At 35.5% G+C, this 15,362-nt stretch overlaps 1 protein-coding gene across 3 annotated transcripts in view; it reads left to right on the forward strand.

Annotated features, from left to right (window-relative positions):
• Nucleotides 1-15,362, forward strand: part of NBN (nibrin) — a 50,401-nt gene that overhangs the window by 20,451 nt on the left and 14,588 nt on the right. For all 3 annotated transcript variants that reach the window (XM_047726611.1, XM_047726612.1, XM_047726613.1), the window contains 5 exons: nt 1,674-1,771; nt 4,620-4,743; nt 6,327-6,602; nt 8,341-8,782; nt 15,052-15,123. In XM_047726611.1, the coding sequence (XP_047582567.1) occupies nt 1,674-1,771; nt 4,620-4,743; nt 6,327-6,602; nt 8,341-8,782; nt 15,052-15,123 (1,012 nt within the window). The remainder of the gene's footprint in view (nt 1-1,673; nt 1,772-4,619; nt 4,744-6,326; nt 6,603-8,340; nt 8,783-15,051; nt 15,124-15,362) is intronic.

A 15,362-nucleotide genomic window follows, 5' to 3' on the forward strand; every position in this document is an offset into this window, starting at 1 on the left:
TTTATTGCTAGTGTATATAAATTCAATAGACATTTAGATATTAATCATATCCTGCCACCTTGTTAGACTCCCCTTTTATTTCTAATGTATCTGTAGTCCTTTTTTTTTTGTAAAAATCATATTATCTATAATGTTTCTATCCTTTTTTTTTAAGCCAAATACTTCTGATGCTTCTCCTTTTTCTCTGTTTTGTACCTACCAGGACGTTTAGAGCATTGTTATATAGAGGTAGTCTTAGGAGCCACATTTATCTCGCTATTGATTTTAAAAGGTTGTGTTTCTCCATTTAGGATGTTTCCCCATTTAGAATAATGTAATTATCTGTATAACATTATTATTAATTATATATTTAAAATGTTTTTATTTTATGGAGCCAATCTTTCTGATTTACGTAATATATTTATTGTTTAAAAAAGTAAGGTGATAAAACACCAATTTTGAATTGCCTGAACTGTAAGTATATATATGTGATTACTTTATTATAATACTTTAAAAATATATTTTCATATTATAATTGCACATATAGTTGAGTTCTGTTAGATTAACCCAGGACATACAAAAAACAAACAGTAGGCATTTGAAAAATACCTTTTAAACTACTGCAACCACTTAAAGCATCTTTGCAATAAATATTTAAAGTAGTTTTGGGGCACCTGGTTGGCTGAGTCGGTTAAACATCTGCCTTCAGCTCAGGTCATCATCCCAGGGTACTGGGATGGAGCCCAGCATCAGGTACCCTGCTAAGCAGGGAGCCTGTTCCTCCCTCTTCCCCTGTGCCTTCCCCAGCTTGTCCTCTCTGTCACTCACTCCTTCTCTCAAGTAAATGAATAAAATCTTTATTAAAAAAAAAAAAGTTTTGTAGTTCTTAAACTCTGAGGTATAGTTTTATATAGCAGTGTTACTAAATTGTCTTTGTCTCATTCACATAATAGAAAACAGAAGGGGGGCGCCTGGGTGGCTCAGTGGGTTAAGGCCTCTGCCTTCGGCTCAGGTCATGGTCCCAGGGTTTGGGATCGAGCCCCGTATCGGGCTCTCTGCTCAGCGGGAAGCCTGCTTCCTCCTCTCTCTCTGCCTGCCTCTCTGCCTGCTTGTGATCTCTGTCGGTCAAATAAATAAATAAAATATTAAAAAAAAAAAGAAAACAGAAGGTAGGTTCACTATAAGATTTCCTTTAAGAAGATTCCTTAATACACGTAAGTTTGGTAAAATGATTTTATTTACTAAACTTAAAATTACAAAACGTGTAGAGATACAGCTTATGATATTTCTTTGAACTTTTCTGCCTCTGTCCCTTTCTGCCCTCTTCTGTCTTTTAAGTTTTATCTTTGGATCCTAGTAATAGATGTGCTGATAAAAACTTATTTTATTGCTTCATCTGGTCTTACTGTTTTCTTTTTCTGAAAGTGAAAGAATTTCGGACATGGAAGGCTCTATCTCCTTTACTCTAGGCCTTTATTTTACAGATGAGATGACTGACTTGCTAAAGGTAGTGCCCAATATAATATTTCCCCAGTTGAGTAGGCCAGTACTCTGTGTATTTGAAATTCTCTCCATTACCATTAAATTGTGTTATCTCTTTGGGGAAGGAGTAAAAAGATTTCACTTGACATCATGTTAATAGAGGTTGTTAAGTTTTAATATATTATCATGCTTAAACTATTTTATTCTCATAGGCAGGGACTTAGACCTATTCCTGAAGCAGAAATTGGATTGGCAGTCATTTTCATGACTACAGAGAATTACTGTGATCCTCAAGGCCAGCCCAATACAGGTAATGAAAACAATATTTTATTGATTTTTTTTTAACAGCTTTAATTGTAACTTGGTGATAAGCTCTGTGCACATTACTGTGTACTTGTTTAGGGATAACGATTTTCACCACCTTTTGAAACTCATCTGTTTACCATTTTATTTACTTGATAAACATTTGTGGCTGCCATGTACTACTGGGCACTGTTTCTAAAGAAGTGCTGAAGATACAGTGGTGAATAAAACAAGATATCTGTTACTGTGAACTTTATATTCTAAAAGTCAGGCTTCAAGCAATTAATAGGCAGACACAGCTGATAGGTTCAGTTAAAGCCAGCCACCAAGGAAAAGCTAAAACAAGACCTGAAATTCTCCCTGTATAGCTTCTGCTCAAGAGGTCTGCCACGATCCGTTCTCACAGCCACTGCCGCACTTGAACTTTACATTGTCTTCCTTTCCTGAGGGCTGTTAGAGTTGCAGGCAGTAATGGTCCAGCCTCCATACTCATCTCTATAGTTAATGTTTCACTTTGCCAGTAGGATCCACTTTTTCTTAAAACCTTTTACTAGCTCATTATTTATGAAATAAAACCCTAGGCCCTTCGTCTAGAGTTCTGAGTCCTCAGCAGTTTCGCCTTTCTCCTCCTGTCTTTATTTTTTAAAAATACATCTCCCTACAGTTTATATGTGCCATATTATTTAAAATTTCCACACCCCTCAATCTTGTTCATCCTGGTCCCTGTTCTAGAATGCTAACACTGCTCTTCAAAATTTGACTCATTTGGCAGATGCTCACCTCTTTCGTGAAGTTTTTCTAAGTTGTTTTCTCTCCCATAATTCTTCTCCAAGTCAGAATTACTTTCTATACCCCAATAACGTTTTTGCATTCTAGCTAGACTTTCTTCCTACTTTGAAATATAAGCGGTTGGTTCCATGCCTTTTTAGCCACTAAATGAGTTATAAGCTCTAATTAATTTTGGATCCCCTGACAGCACCACCAAGCACAGTACTTTTTTGTACAGGGTGTGAATATTTGCTTAATTGAACTAAATTATTGGCACACAGGATTATCTTTGCCAGTGTGGAGCAACAAAGTTTTATCATCCACTGTTGGAAATGTGTTCATGGCCAAAAGAGATCTTAGAGATCATCTTATCTGTCTTTCTATTAAAAGGTAAGCAAGCTCGTAAGGCTGAGAACAGTTAAGATTCCGTAAATGATTCATGGCCAACCCAATCCTAAAATGTGAGTTTTCTGAACATTTAGACCAGTACCTTTTCTCTTGTATCATTTCAGATAGAAACAGAGTCATAAGGAGTGAAAATTAACATTTTAATTAGTAGTATTACTTCTTGCACATACTTATAGATGGATCTGTGTAGGCTCTAAGTCCTAGACATGTGACTTATAAACAGTTTTAGAATACAACCCATTGGGCGGGAATAGGATAAATGCATGTGTCTCTCCCTCCCTTTCTCCCCTCCTTATTTTCTTCCGTCTATGTTTGTTTATGAATTCAGCAAGCATTTATTGAACATCTGTTACATACCTGTAATTATTTTAAATACTTGGGATAAAGAGGTGAGCAAATCAAAGCCCTGCCTCTGTAGTATTTTTAGCAAGGAGAACATTGTAAATCTTTTGTTGACAAAGATCCCTTATTCTGGGATCATTAGATCCAACTTACAGTTTCTTTTAGTGACAATATAAGCATTTGTAATTACTATTTTTTTTACAGACTTCTGTGTAAGCTGAAATGAATTCTAGGGATATGTGTGTTTAAGGAAATGACAATGAGCTTCTAATGAGATCACATACGGAAAGTGGCAGAATTTGGAATCAGTAATAAACATTTACTAAGCACAACCTATGTCATGAGGACCTAACCAGTGATGATTTAACTTAGATACTTAGTAGATGTCAAATTTTAAATTTTTCATTTAATGATTTAATTCCATTAACTTATTTATATCTCTCCTGTCCCAAACTTTGCTCAGGGACTGCAGATTTAGAAATGAACAAGAACCAGGTCCTATTCTCAAGGAGATTCCAAGTCTAATAATGGAAAGGAACAAGTAAACAAGTGTAGTATAAAGTGATGATGATGATAACAGCTAATACTTGCATTGTACTTAACTGTGTTCCAAGCATTTTTTTAAGTGCTGTCCATGTATCAGTTCATTTTGTCCTCAGAACGAGATGGTCCTGATGAGGAAGCTAAGGTATGGAGAGGTTAAATAACTTAATGCAAGCAGTTGATGATTAGTGTGTTAAAAGTTAGCAGAGTGATGTAAAGGGTAGTATGGAAGCTGAAATGAAGGATATCTGTTTCAGTGTGGAAGGTTCAAGGAAAGTATGCCAGGAGAGTATCACCTGACTTGCTATTCTAGTAAATTAAAAGATGAAGTAATCATTAATGGTTTTCTGGAGTGGCCACGGAATTTATACCTAAAACTATTTATATCTTCTTTTCAAATAGTATTCCTTCAGAAAGTGAAACTCACATTAATTTTTATTTGTGTCAACAGTAGAATTGATACTCTTTCTGTGGGGAAGAAATGCAGTTTTTGTCTTCTAACTCAAATCATAATTTGAATTATAACACAAGTTGATTTTATTTTTAAGTTGGTAATACTTCACAAAGGATTTGATGTAGCTAATGATTTGATTTAAATGATTACAGATGCCAACAGGCTGCTTTTATAGGACCATTTCATTAAATATTTGTTCGTTCCACTGAGTGAAGGTCGCTGTGTTCTGTCTTGCCTACTTAATTCCCTCAGCATGACACAGTCTAGCCATTTTTAGTGACAGAATGTCCATCTTGTGTCTAGCAGTTTTGATTCTTCCTTTCACTTGTGTGATTTACAGCATTGAAGATGACTCCAGGACCAAGCCTTTCCCAAGGCTTGTCAGTCAATGAAAACCTGGTGCCAAGTGCCCCACTGAATACCACAACATACGTAGCAGACACGGAATCACAAGCAGATACATGGTAAAGCTTTATTGTTAACAAACTATTGTTATTCATAATATCAGTAAATTAATAGTACACTCAAGAAGTCAAGTCATTGTCTTTTTCAGATCAGCTCTTAGGAGATAAAGCATGGGAGAATGGGGTGCCAGGGAAAATAATACAGTAGGTCAAGGATTAGTAAACTGTATGTGAAAATTCGGACAGTAAATCTTTTTGGCTTTGTGAGTGAGTGATCTGTGTTACAGCTACTCAGCTTTGCCTTTGTAGCATGAAAGCTGCCTTAGACAATATGTAAGTGAACGTGTGTGGCTGTGTTCCTATAAAACTTAATTTATGAAAACAAGTGGCAAGCGAGATTTGGCCTGTGAGCCATAGTTTGCTAACCCCTGTCTGATGATAAAGCTTTTTTGTTTTTGTTCCTTACAAATGTACATAGAAGACTGTAAAGAATTATAGTACTTTATTTGTGATTGTTGAAGCACGTTTGAAATAAATTTGTACTATAATATTGCCTTTATCTGAGTATAACTTTGGAGATACTTTCTATGTGTCTACCTGGCTATCTAAATAACTAATATTTGTTCATAAAGATAGTTTTCTAGTGGTTCACTGTTCGAAGAGGTTTTTTGTTGTTGTTCTTTGAGGGTTTCATGGAGCAGGGGTAGGTCATTTGTATTCTATGGTATTTTTCATTTAAGAGAGCGTATTGTATTTTTAAGTAATACATTAATGAGCTACTCATATTGAAAAATACTTGTGATATCACTTTTAGGTCATATTTAAATTTTTAATACATTGTTTTTTTTATATTGAGGCCAGATGTAAGTTTTTTTTTTTTTTCAGATGTAAGTTTTTAAAGAGAAACTATTAATGTTTTGAGAGTCATGTATATCACCAGTTTACTTGTTTTTTTGTGAAATGAAGAATATTAAGGGCAGTTTATGTAACCATACATTGTGGAACTGTGTGTGTGTATGTGTGTGTGTGTATGTGTGTGTTTATTTTAAATATTTTTCTGGTAGTAGAGAGTTATGTTCTATTCTAGAGACTGCCATCTGGCTGAAATGTAACCATATCAGTTCATCTATATTCCTGCCATCTGGCTGGAATATAACCATATCAATTCATCTGAATCTAAAATCATCTCATTGAGATCTAAATGGGATCTAAATATCTCATTATGTATGATGCTGGAATTATAGGAGATTGTTCTTTTTTGATTTTCCTTTTTTTATTAATTTTTTGCATGAAAATTGTAAAATTTTAAACAAAGCAAAATTATCTAAGATTATCACTCGGTTTAATTTATTATAGAATACTAGGTTGAACACCATAAATGTATGACAGTTTCTTATAGCAGAGGATGCCAGACATTGGATGCTATAGGGAATGAAGAAGAAAAAGTTATCATTTGTCTTTACGGAGCTTTGATGAAAAAGGAGGGACTTTTTTGGTATAGTGAAATATATTCCCCTTAATTATAGTCTAAAGATAATTATGTTCTAAAGCTGTATCTCATTAGTACTATTCAGAAGACTTTTTTTCTTGATAAAAATTGCTATTAATCTGATTTTTTACATTGCATTCTTCTTTTGTTACAGTATGGATTTTAGTGAAAGACCTAAAGAAATCAAAATCTCCAGAGTGGAACAGAAATTCAGAATGCCTTCACAAGAAACATCCACTATGAAGGAACCCCCCAAAATAAGCTCTGATGATAATAATGCAGTATCAGATACTCTGGAAAGGATGAAAATCCCAACTTGTCAGCTTTCACCAACTAAATTCTCAGGTGTCAATAAAAGTAGAGAACAACCTTTTCAGCGGCTGCAGACCAACTCCATCAAAAACTACTTTCAGCCTTCTACCAAAAAAAGGTATATTTTAAAATAAAACCTCTCTGTGTCTCTGAAAAATATTAATAGAATGACATTTAGTCTGTGTTCTCCTTGGATACGCTTTCTGTAGAAAACAGACCCTTTGACCTCATTCCCTCTCAGAAACATCCGTATCTCCTTCTTCACCAAGGTCATTATGGATAGAATCTCCCTCATCCCTTTTTTCCTGTGTTACCTTAAGCTTCTCTGTTGTTTCACTTTGCTGTACTCCTTTTGAAGAAGAGCTTTCCCACACCTCAGTTCTTTGAACTTCTCTCACTTCCTCTAGGACCATGCTCCCTCAATTTTTCTCTCTTTTTCTAGCACTTTTAATTACTCTAGGTCCTTCTCTATTCAGAAGCTCGATCTCACTTTTATTTTTTAAAACCTTCTCTTGACTTGGTTCTTAACTCTAGCTATTGCCTCTCGTTCTTCACAATCATTGTTAAACTTCTCAGAAAAGAAGATTATTGTTACTGCTTCCATTTCTGTATGAAATATTTCTTAACCAGAAATATTTCGCCTTGACATGATGTCCTTGAAGTAGCCATTGACATAGTTGACAATTCTAGTGGCCTTTCGGTGCTGTTCAGTTCTTTCAAACCTTTCTTCTCTGTATGTGTCTTCTCAGTTTTTGTAGTGTGGGCCTCTTCTGGTTGTTTTGCCTCTCTCACTTTCCCCTTTGCCCCCTCTGGGGACTTTCCCTTTTTCTACCACTACTTTTTATATGCTGTATACTGTACCTTTAGAGTTTCATGACTTTATTACAGATGATCAATATATTTGGTCCTAACTTACCTCTTAAATGTCACTTCTACTTTTTTACAGGAATTTTCTGCTGTTTTCCCAGATAATAGTCCTAACCCTTTTCCCCTCTGTCATTGAATACGTATTATTTTTGTTAGGAGTTCATTTTGTCAAAATCTTGGACTCTTTCTCTTTTACCTCCCCAAAACAGCACTGTGATTCTTATTTTCATTGTTTTATAAATTCTTCCCTTTTCATCTGTTTGTTTTGCCAGACCTCTGACTCATTCTGACCACCTGAATTATTACAGAATCTTCTTAATCAGTCTGTCCAGCACACTGATAGTAGATTAGTATTATTAAAATACCACCTTGACTATTCCATTTTAACATGAATTTGGTTAACTTCTTGGAAGCAGAGATGTTCTCTTTGGACCTTAGTACAATTTAAATGAGTAAAGTACTTTTTCAGTACTTAATGAATGAAACAATATTGTACAGAAAATTCTTAGTCATATATTCATATATTACTTGCAATACATAGTCTGTGCTGTATTCTGGATTTAGCCCCTCTGACTTACTATCTTGAATCTAGCTCTCATTAATCCATCAGGTTTTATTCCCAAGGTAGTTTTTCCCTGCCTACAAGTTCCCTACATTGTAAAGTAAGCTATTGTTTCCTGGCAACAAGTGCTTTGTATTTTTATATCTTTCTACCTTTTCCTCTGCATTGATTTACCAGCTACTGCTCTCTTGGCAGAGAAGATAGACCTCTCCTTATTGTTTAGCCATTGGTTTGACAGTCCTACAAAAACATTAGTGTCCCTACAGATTGCTTTTTTTTCAGATGTCCCATTTTTTAATTTCCAGTGATACTAATGAATTAAATTAAGAATGTTGTGAATTCAGTGGGGCGTGAATATTGTCAAACCAAAAAATTACTTAGCTGTGTTTTCTGTTTTTGCTTTCTTCTCTCCTTTTTTAAATCTAAGGGAAAGAGATGAAGAAAATCAAGAAATTTCTTCACCCAAATCAGCAAGAATAGAAATGTCTTGTTCTCTTTTAGAACAAACACAACCTTCTGCACCCTCAGTATGGAAAAATAAGGAGCAGCATCTATCTCAGAATAAGCCTATGGAAAAGAAACCAGATAATTTACTTACAGAAGGAGATTTAAAATCCACTGTGAAAAATTTTGCCAATAAATCTCTTTCTACAGAAAAACTAAGATCAGAAAAAAGAAAAGAAATTGATGATTTAGCCATAGAAGATGAAGTGTTAGATCAGTTATTCAAGAACACAAAATCAGAGTTAGAAATTGGAGTGAAAGTTGAAAAACAAGAGGAAGTTGTCAATATTAGAAAAAAGCCAAGATTGGATATAGAAACAAATGGCACTTTTAATGAAGCAGTATCAGAAAATAACAGAATATCTGTAAGTAACATTTTTTAATGAGAAGTACTACAAATAGAATGTTAAAAAGAAATTTGTGACTGTATAAGCATTCATTCTATTTCCTTGAGGAAAAAATTAGTATCTTCAATATCCAGTATTAAGTATAAGAATTTGTTGGTTGATAAGGTAAATGTTAAAAATACAGTGTTTCTTCTAGAGTATATAATAAGCAACAAAAAATAAATTCATGCTTATTATTATTCAGGATTGTTTTAATAGATTTCCAGGCTGTACTATTATTGTACTACTATATCAGACCTTTGGCCTTGATGGTAAGTATAGGAGATGCCTTAATAGAGGAAAACAAACACAGAAAAATGAAGAAAATTAGGAAAACAAACTACCAAATAAATTTTTAGCATGAAATAGGTATAATATCACTGGAATTTTTATTTTCATTTTGATATATAGTATCCTGTTTTCCTGAATGTTGATAATTTGTCTTACCATTTCAGATTATTTTCTATTTTATGTGTAAGTAAGTTGCCTACTCTCTGTAGAATAGTTAGGTCATTAGGTGAGAGCACTGACCACATGAAGTTAAAAGGTAATATTCCGATCTTTCATATAGGTCCGTTAGCTTCCCTCTCATTCATGGTTGTGGTCATCCCCTCCTATAAATGGCTACTGCATAAGGATAGGACTAAGTAGAAGGATAAGGATTAAGTGATTGGAAAGTACAGTGATTCAGTAGGTATTTGTTGAGAATTGAGTATGTATCAAGCACTATAAATCTATAACTACTGTTGAAAAAACAAAGTATATGTCCTGTTTAGCCAAAATATTGGCATCTTTGTGTGAAGGAGAGAATCCTCATTATTTCTTTTGAGTGAATCCTAAGTGCCCTTTTGTGGACCACCTGTGTCAGAATCAGCTGGTGAGCTTATCTAAAAATAGAGATACCTAGACCAAAACCCCAGAAGATCCTGATGTAATACATCCAGTTTTTTTTCCCAGAAAAAGTTTCTTCATTTTCTGGGTTAATAATTCGTTTTGCTGTCTTTAAAAATTCTAAAATCAGTGGCTTAAAGAAGATAGGATTATTTTGTTCCTATAAAAGAAGTCCGGAAGTAGGTAACCAAAGCTGCTTGGAAGTTCTGTGGTATAAGTTTCTTAGGCATCTCTTTTTCTCTCTACAAGGTTACATTGCTAGCCATCCTGTCAGCTTTACAGGGAGGAAAACGGTGGAGAGGGGACAGGGTAAAGACCTTTCCACTGAGTTCCTCCTCACTTTGTAAGGAGCTCTGTCAGAAACCCCACTTTATAACTTCGCTCGTTGGCCAGAATTTAGTCCTGGCCTGCACCGCTCCCCATTCCTAACCCTCAGTCTACAAGAGAGTATGGGAAATGTTTCAGGCTTGGCACATTGCTGTCTGTAGCAAGCTAAGCATTAGATAAGTAAGAAAGATCGGATACTGAGATATCTTTCAGTCAATTGAGAACTTCAGAGAAAGAAGTATTCTTTATTATCAAAGATTAGCTGGCACTTTACAGAAGAGGTAAACGGAGTTAAGTGGGTTTATATATCTTACAAGTTACTATCCTATAAGTTTAGTGGTTTCTACTATAGTGGAAGTTAATGTGAGATTTAGTGAAATCCAAGGGTTGATTTCCTATGTTTAGTAAATTTATTTATTTATTTATTTAATAAATTTAATAAATTTATTTATCTCTTTTTAAAGTTGTGTTTACTCTGCTTGTATTACAACTTGACGGTGTTATTTTAGGTCCAGACTATTCCAGAATCTGTGTTGAGACCACTTAATGTTACAAGCATTTAATCTTCAGAGAGTTAGACTCTATTTATATTATTTTGCTTACACCTTTGGAAATGCATTTCCCTGCCGTGTTCTTCTCCCTGTACTTAATTCTAGTTTTTTCTGACATGTTCTTCTTTTCTTTCTCTAGTTTTCTTGTCCTACTACCTGCTTTAACTTTTTTTTTTTTTTAAAGATTTTATTTATTTATTTGACAGACAGAGATCACAAGCAGGCAAAGAGGCAGGCAGAGAGAGAGAGGAGGAAGCAGGCTGCCTGCTGAGCAGAGAGCCCGACGCGGGGCTCGATCCCAGGACCCTGGGATCATGACCTGAGCCGAAGGCAGAGGCTTAACCCACTGAGCCACCCCGGCGCCCCTACCTGCTTTAACTTTTAATAGCCTTTTTTTTTTTTTTTTTTTTAAGTTCTATCCCAGATTGGTCCCCTGTGCACAGTGGCTACAGCTCTGTCTGGAAATGATTGTGACTTTAATAACAGAACTTTTTGATACCTCCTGTATGACTGCTGATTAATCTTCCTGAATACTCTACATTGATTATACATTTTCCCAGGGCTCATGGTCACCCAAGCAACTGGGCATTAGATCCCAGAGTGGAAGAGCCAGGAAGTGAGTGTTATACACCAGTGATACAGAAACCATTAAACAGTCTTTTGTCATCTAAAAAGACCTTTCAGGGGCACCTGGGTGGCTCAGTGGGTTAAAGCCTCTGCCTTCGGCTCGGGTCGTGATCCCAGGATCCTGGGATTGAGCCCCGCATTGGGCTCTCTGCTCGGTGGGGAGCCTGCATCCTCCAATCTCTCTCTCTGCCTGCCTCTCTGCCTACTTGTGATCTCTGTCTGTCAAATAAATAAATAAAATCTTTAAAAAGACCTTTCATAATAGCCAAGGTTTACATGCTTTGTAATGATATCAGGGAATACAGCCATTTTATTTTGGTCTCTGGTTCTGAAGCATAAATTTCCTTTGTCCTTATTTTACAATTTTAGAATTAAAACATTCTGAATAAAAATAGTGTTGCAGAAGACTGGAGAGTGAATAGTGATTTGATTGTGATACACTTTGGGTATGCTAAAAGTTAAATCACTGTTCTAGCACCGTACATTTTTAGTAAGAACCTGTTACAAAAGTATTTTTGCTTTCAGTGTAAGATAATTTTCGACACCTTTGTATTTTGAGATAATTGTTGATTCACATGCAGTTGTGAGAAATTATATAGCGAGATCCAATATACCTTTCATTTTGTTTGCCCTAATTATAACATCTTATGTAAGCACAGTACAGTATCACAGCCAGGAAATTGACCTTGTTGCAGTTCATCAATCTTACTCAAACAATGGGAGATTATTATTATTATTATTTTTAAAGATTTTATTTATTTATTTATTTATTTGTCAGAAAGAGAGAGAGAGCAAGCCCACAAGCAGGCAGAGAGGCAGGCAGAGGTGGAAAGAGAGGCAGGCTCCCTGCTGAGCAAGGAACCCAGTGCGGGACTCGATCCCAGGACCCTGGGATCATGACCTGAGCCAAAGGCAGCAGCTTAACCCACTGAGCCACCCAGGCATCCCTGGGAGATTATTTCTAATTCATTTTTATCATTTTGTTGGAAAGTCCTTCTAGATGTTCATGAATTAAAGAAATTGTACTTAATTTTTCTAGCTTTGTAAGTGATCAGAAAAAAATTCTCAGTCCTTTTATTTAAAAAGCTTTTTGCAATTTTAAGGCAAAAATGTGATACTTACCTTTAACATTGGATTCCTTACATATATTTCAGAAAAGTAATTTCTAAAATATGTTGATGGTAGAACTACTCTTTTTCTATTTTGGGATTTAATATAGATTTTAGCACATCTGTAAATTTTTTCTTTTTTTTTAAAGATTTATTTATTTTAGAGAGAGTGGGGGCTAGAGGGCAGAGGAAGAGGGAGAGAATCACAAGCAGACTCCCTGCTCTGAGCATGGAGCTCATCATGAGGCTTGATCTCAGAACCCTGACATCATGACCTGAGCTGAAACCAAGAATCAGACACTTAACCTACTGTGCCACCCAGGCACCCCTGTAAGCTGAAATTGAAAGTTCTTTGCTAGATACTCCTGCTAGGTATATATAAATCCATATATATATATTAAATATATTAAAAATGATATATATCTGTATATAATATAATTATACATATAAATTAAATGTTATAAATAATATATATATAGATTTCTAAAAAATATGACCCCTGTGCCTGAATCTTGGCCTTAAAATTTCCTAGTCTCCATAAAATGTAAACCTGACTCATCATCTTTGTTTATATTCCTCTTCTTAAATGCACCCACTGTCCACAGAGCATCTTTTCTTCACCTCATTCTACACCCTTCTATTCTAAGGTTTCCTCCTCTCTCTTAACTATAGCATCTTCCAAAGCCTAGTAGTAATACCTACCACTTAACTGGATACCATCATTCTCTTTACAGCAGCCCTGCAGTGAAACAGCAGTACTGTATGTATTGAACCGGTTAAGAAACTGACAGTGAAAAAAAAAAAGAAAGAAACTGACAGTAGGAGGTATTCAGTAACTTGGCAATGTTACTTAGCTGGGTTTTGAACTGGGATGAAAACAAAGGACTGCTCTGCTCTTTTGGCTGTTCCTTTTGTCAGCTTTCTCAGAGCGTCATATATTCAGTTACTCTACGCAGTGGGCATGCTGACATGAAAGGCAGTCTGAGAGGGTAAGTAAGATAGGCCTTTAAAAGGTAGAATCTCCAGGACTTGGTGATTGCTCAGCATGAGAAATAAAGAGAGAGGGAAGAGTATAAGGATAATTCCCAGGTTTAGAGTCTGAGGGCCTGGTAGGTTATGATTCTCTGAGATAGGAAATAACTTGCTCAAGAGGATGAGCAAGTTCGAGGGAGTAGGGCAGGTTGGGGACAAGGTGTGGGGAGTAAACTGTTCTGATTGTAGGATGATGTATATGAAAGTAGTGAAAGAGCACATGATAGGCTTGGACTATAAATTTTTTTTTTTATAAACATATAACATTTTTTTTTTTTTTTTAGATTTTATTTATTTGACAGAGAGAGAGATCACAAGCAGAGAGAGAGAGAGAGAGGAGGAAGCAGGCTCCCTGCCTAGCAGAGAGCCCGATGTGGGACTCGATCCCAGAACCCTGAGACCAGGACCTGAGCTGAAGGCAGAGGCTTAACCCACTGAGCCACCCAGGCAGCCCCAACATATAACATATTTTTATTCCCAGGGGTACAGGTCTGTGAATCGCCAGGTTTAGGCACTTCACAGCACTCACCATAGCACATACCCTCCCCAATGTCCATAACCCTACCTCCCTCTCCCAACCCCCCTCCCCCGAGCAATCCTCAGTTTGTTTTGTGAAATTAAGAGTCACTTATGGTTTGTCTCCCTCCCACTCCCATCTTGTTTCATTTATTCTTCTCCTAATCTTACTGTTGAAAAAGGAAAACATTCATTCTCTTTAGTCCCTAGGCAAACACAAAGTATTTACATTTATTTTTCTGCCCTTTTCTTTCTAATTTTCTTACTACAGTTTTTCTTACTGAATCATTGAAAATTTGATGTAAAACAATAAGCTTACCTACTGTATCCCTAGGGATTGTATTTTTTACTGAAAGTATCAGAAAGCTATCTATGTACTATGCTTTCACCTGGAACCTGGTCTGGATATATGAATGTGAGGGATAGTATGACTATATACAAAGCAGTTTCCATTTTACCCAGAAAAATATCTTGAGCAATTAAAGTAACCCTGTTTCCTTTTTCCTGGATTAAGGGTGATTCAAAATTAAATACTGAACATAAGTTTAGGTAGAATCTTTTAACAATTTTTTATTTTGGACTATAGAAGTAATACATTGGGGTGCCTGGGTGGCTCAGTGGATTGAGCCTCTCTGCCTTTGGCTCAGGTCATGATCTAAGCATCCTGGGATCAAGCCCTGCATCAGGTTCTCTGCCCAGCAGGGATCTTGCTTCCCCATCTCTCTCTGCCTGTCTCTCTGCCTATCTTTCTGCCTACTTGTGATCTCTCTCTCTCTGTCAAATAAAATCTTAAAAAATATAGTAATACATAATTGTGTAGAAATATAGAAGACAACTTAACAATTTGTTGATAATCCTACAGTCTGTGGATAACCATAATTAATATTTTGGTATTTTCTTTTTTAAATCTTATTTTGCAAACTTAGAATCAACTGTTAATGCTATTCTGTACTATTTTATATTCGCTTATGATTATTTCTCATATTGTAAAATTACGTACGTGAACTTAGGTTGTTTCCAAATCTTTATTTTTGTATCGCATACTACAATGTCTTTTTCTCTGTATATTTCTATTCTCATCTCATAGCTTCTCTAGGAAAGATACTTGAAAATCAATTAACGGGGTCAAGAACATAAATATCTTTAAAGGTACCATTTCATAATTTCTATGAACAAAGTCTTTTTATTTCTTTAGCAAGAAAATGAAATTGGGAAGAAAAGTGAACTCAAGAAAGATTCACTATGGTCAACTAAAGAAGAACTATCTGTGAGGAAATTTTAATTTTTATAAAGATTTGACTTAACTAACATCTCATCAATTTCTGTCAGTTTACATTCTTGGGATTATTTCCCTGTCTGTAATCTTTATCTGTTTCATAATTATGCCTCCTCTGGAAATGGGTAAATCAAACCCATGATATAATAAAAAAAAAAACCATGATATAACAAAAAGTATGGAAAAAAGCCTAAGTGTAATTTCCTGCCTTCCACTGCATAGATGTGTGA

The sequence above is a fragment of the Lutra lutra genome, chromosome 4 (genome assembly GCF_902655055.1).
Source record: "Lutra lutra chromosome 4, mLutLut1.2, whole genome shotgun sequence".
Lineage (NCBI taxonomy): Eukaryota > Metazoa > Chordata > Mammalia > Carnivora > Mustelidae > Lutra > Lutra lutra.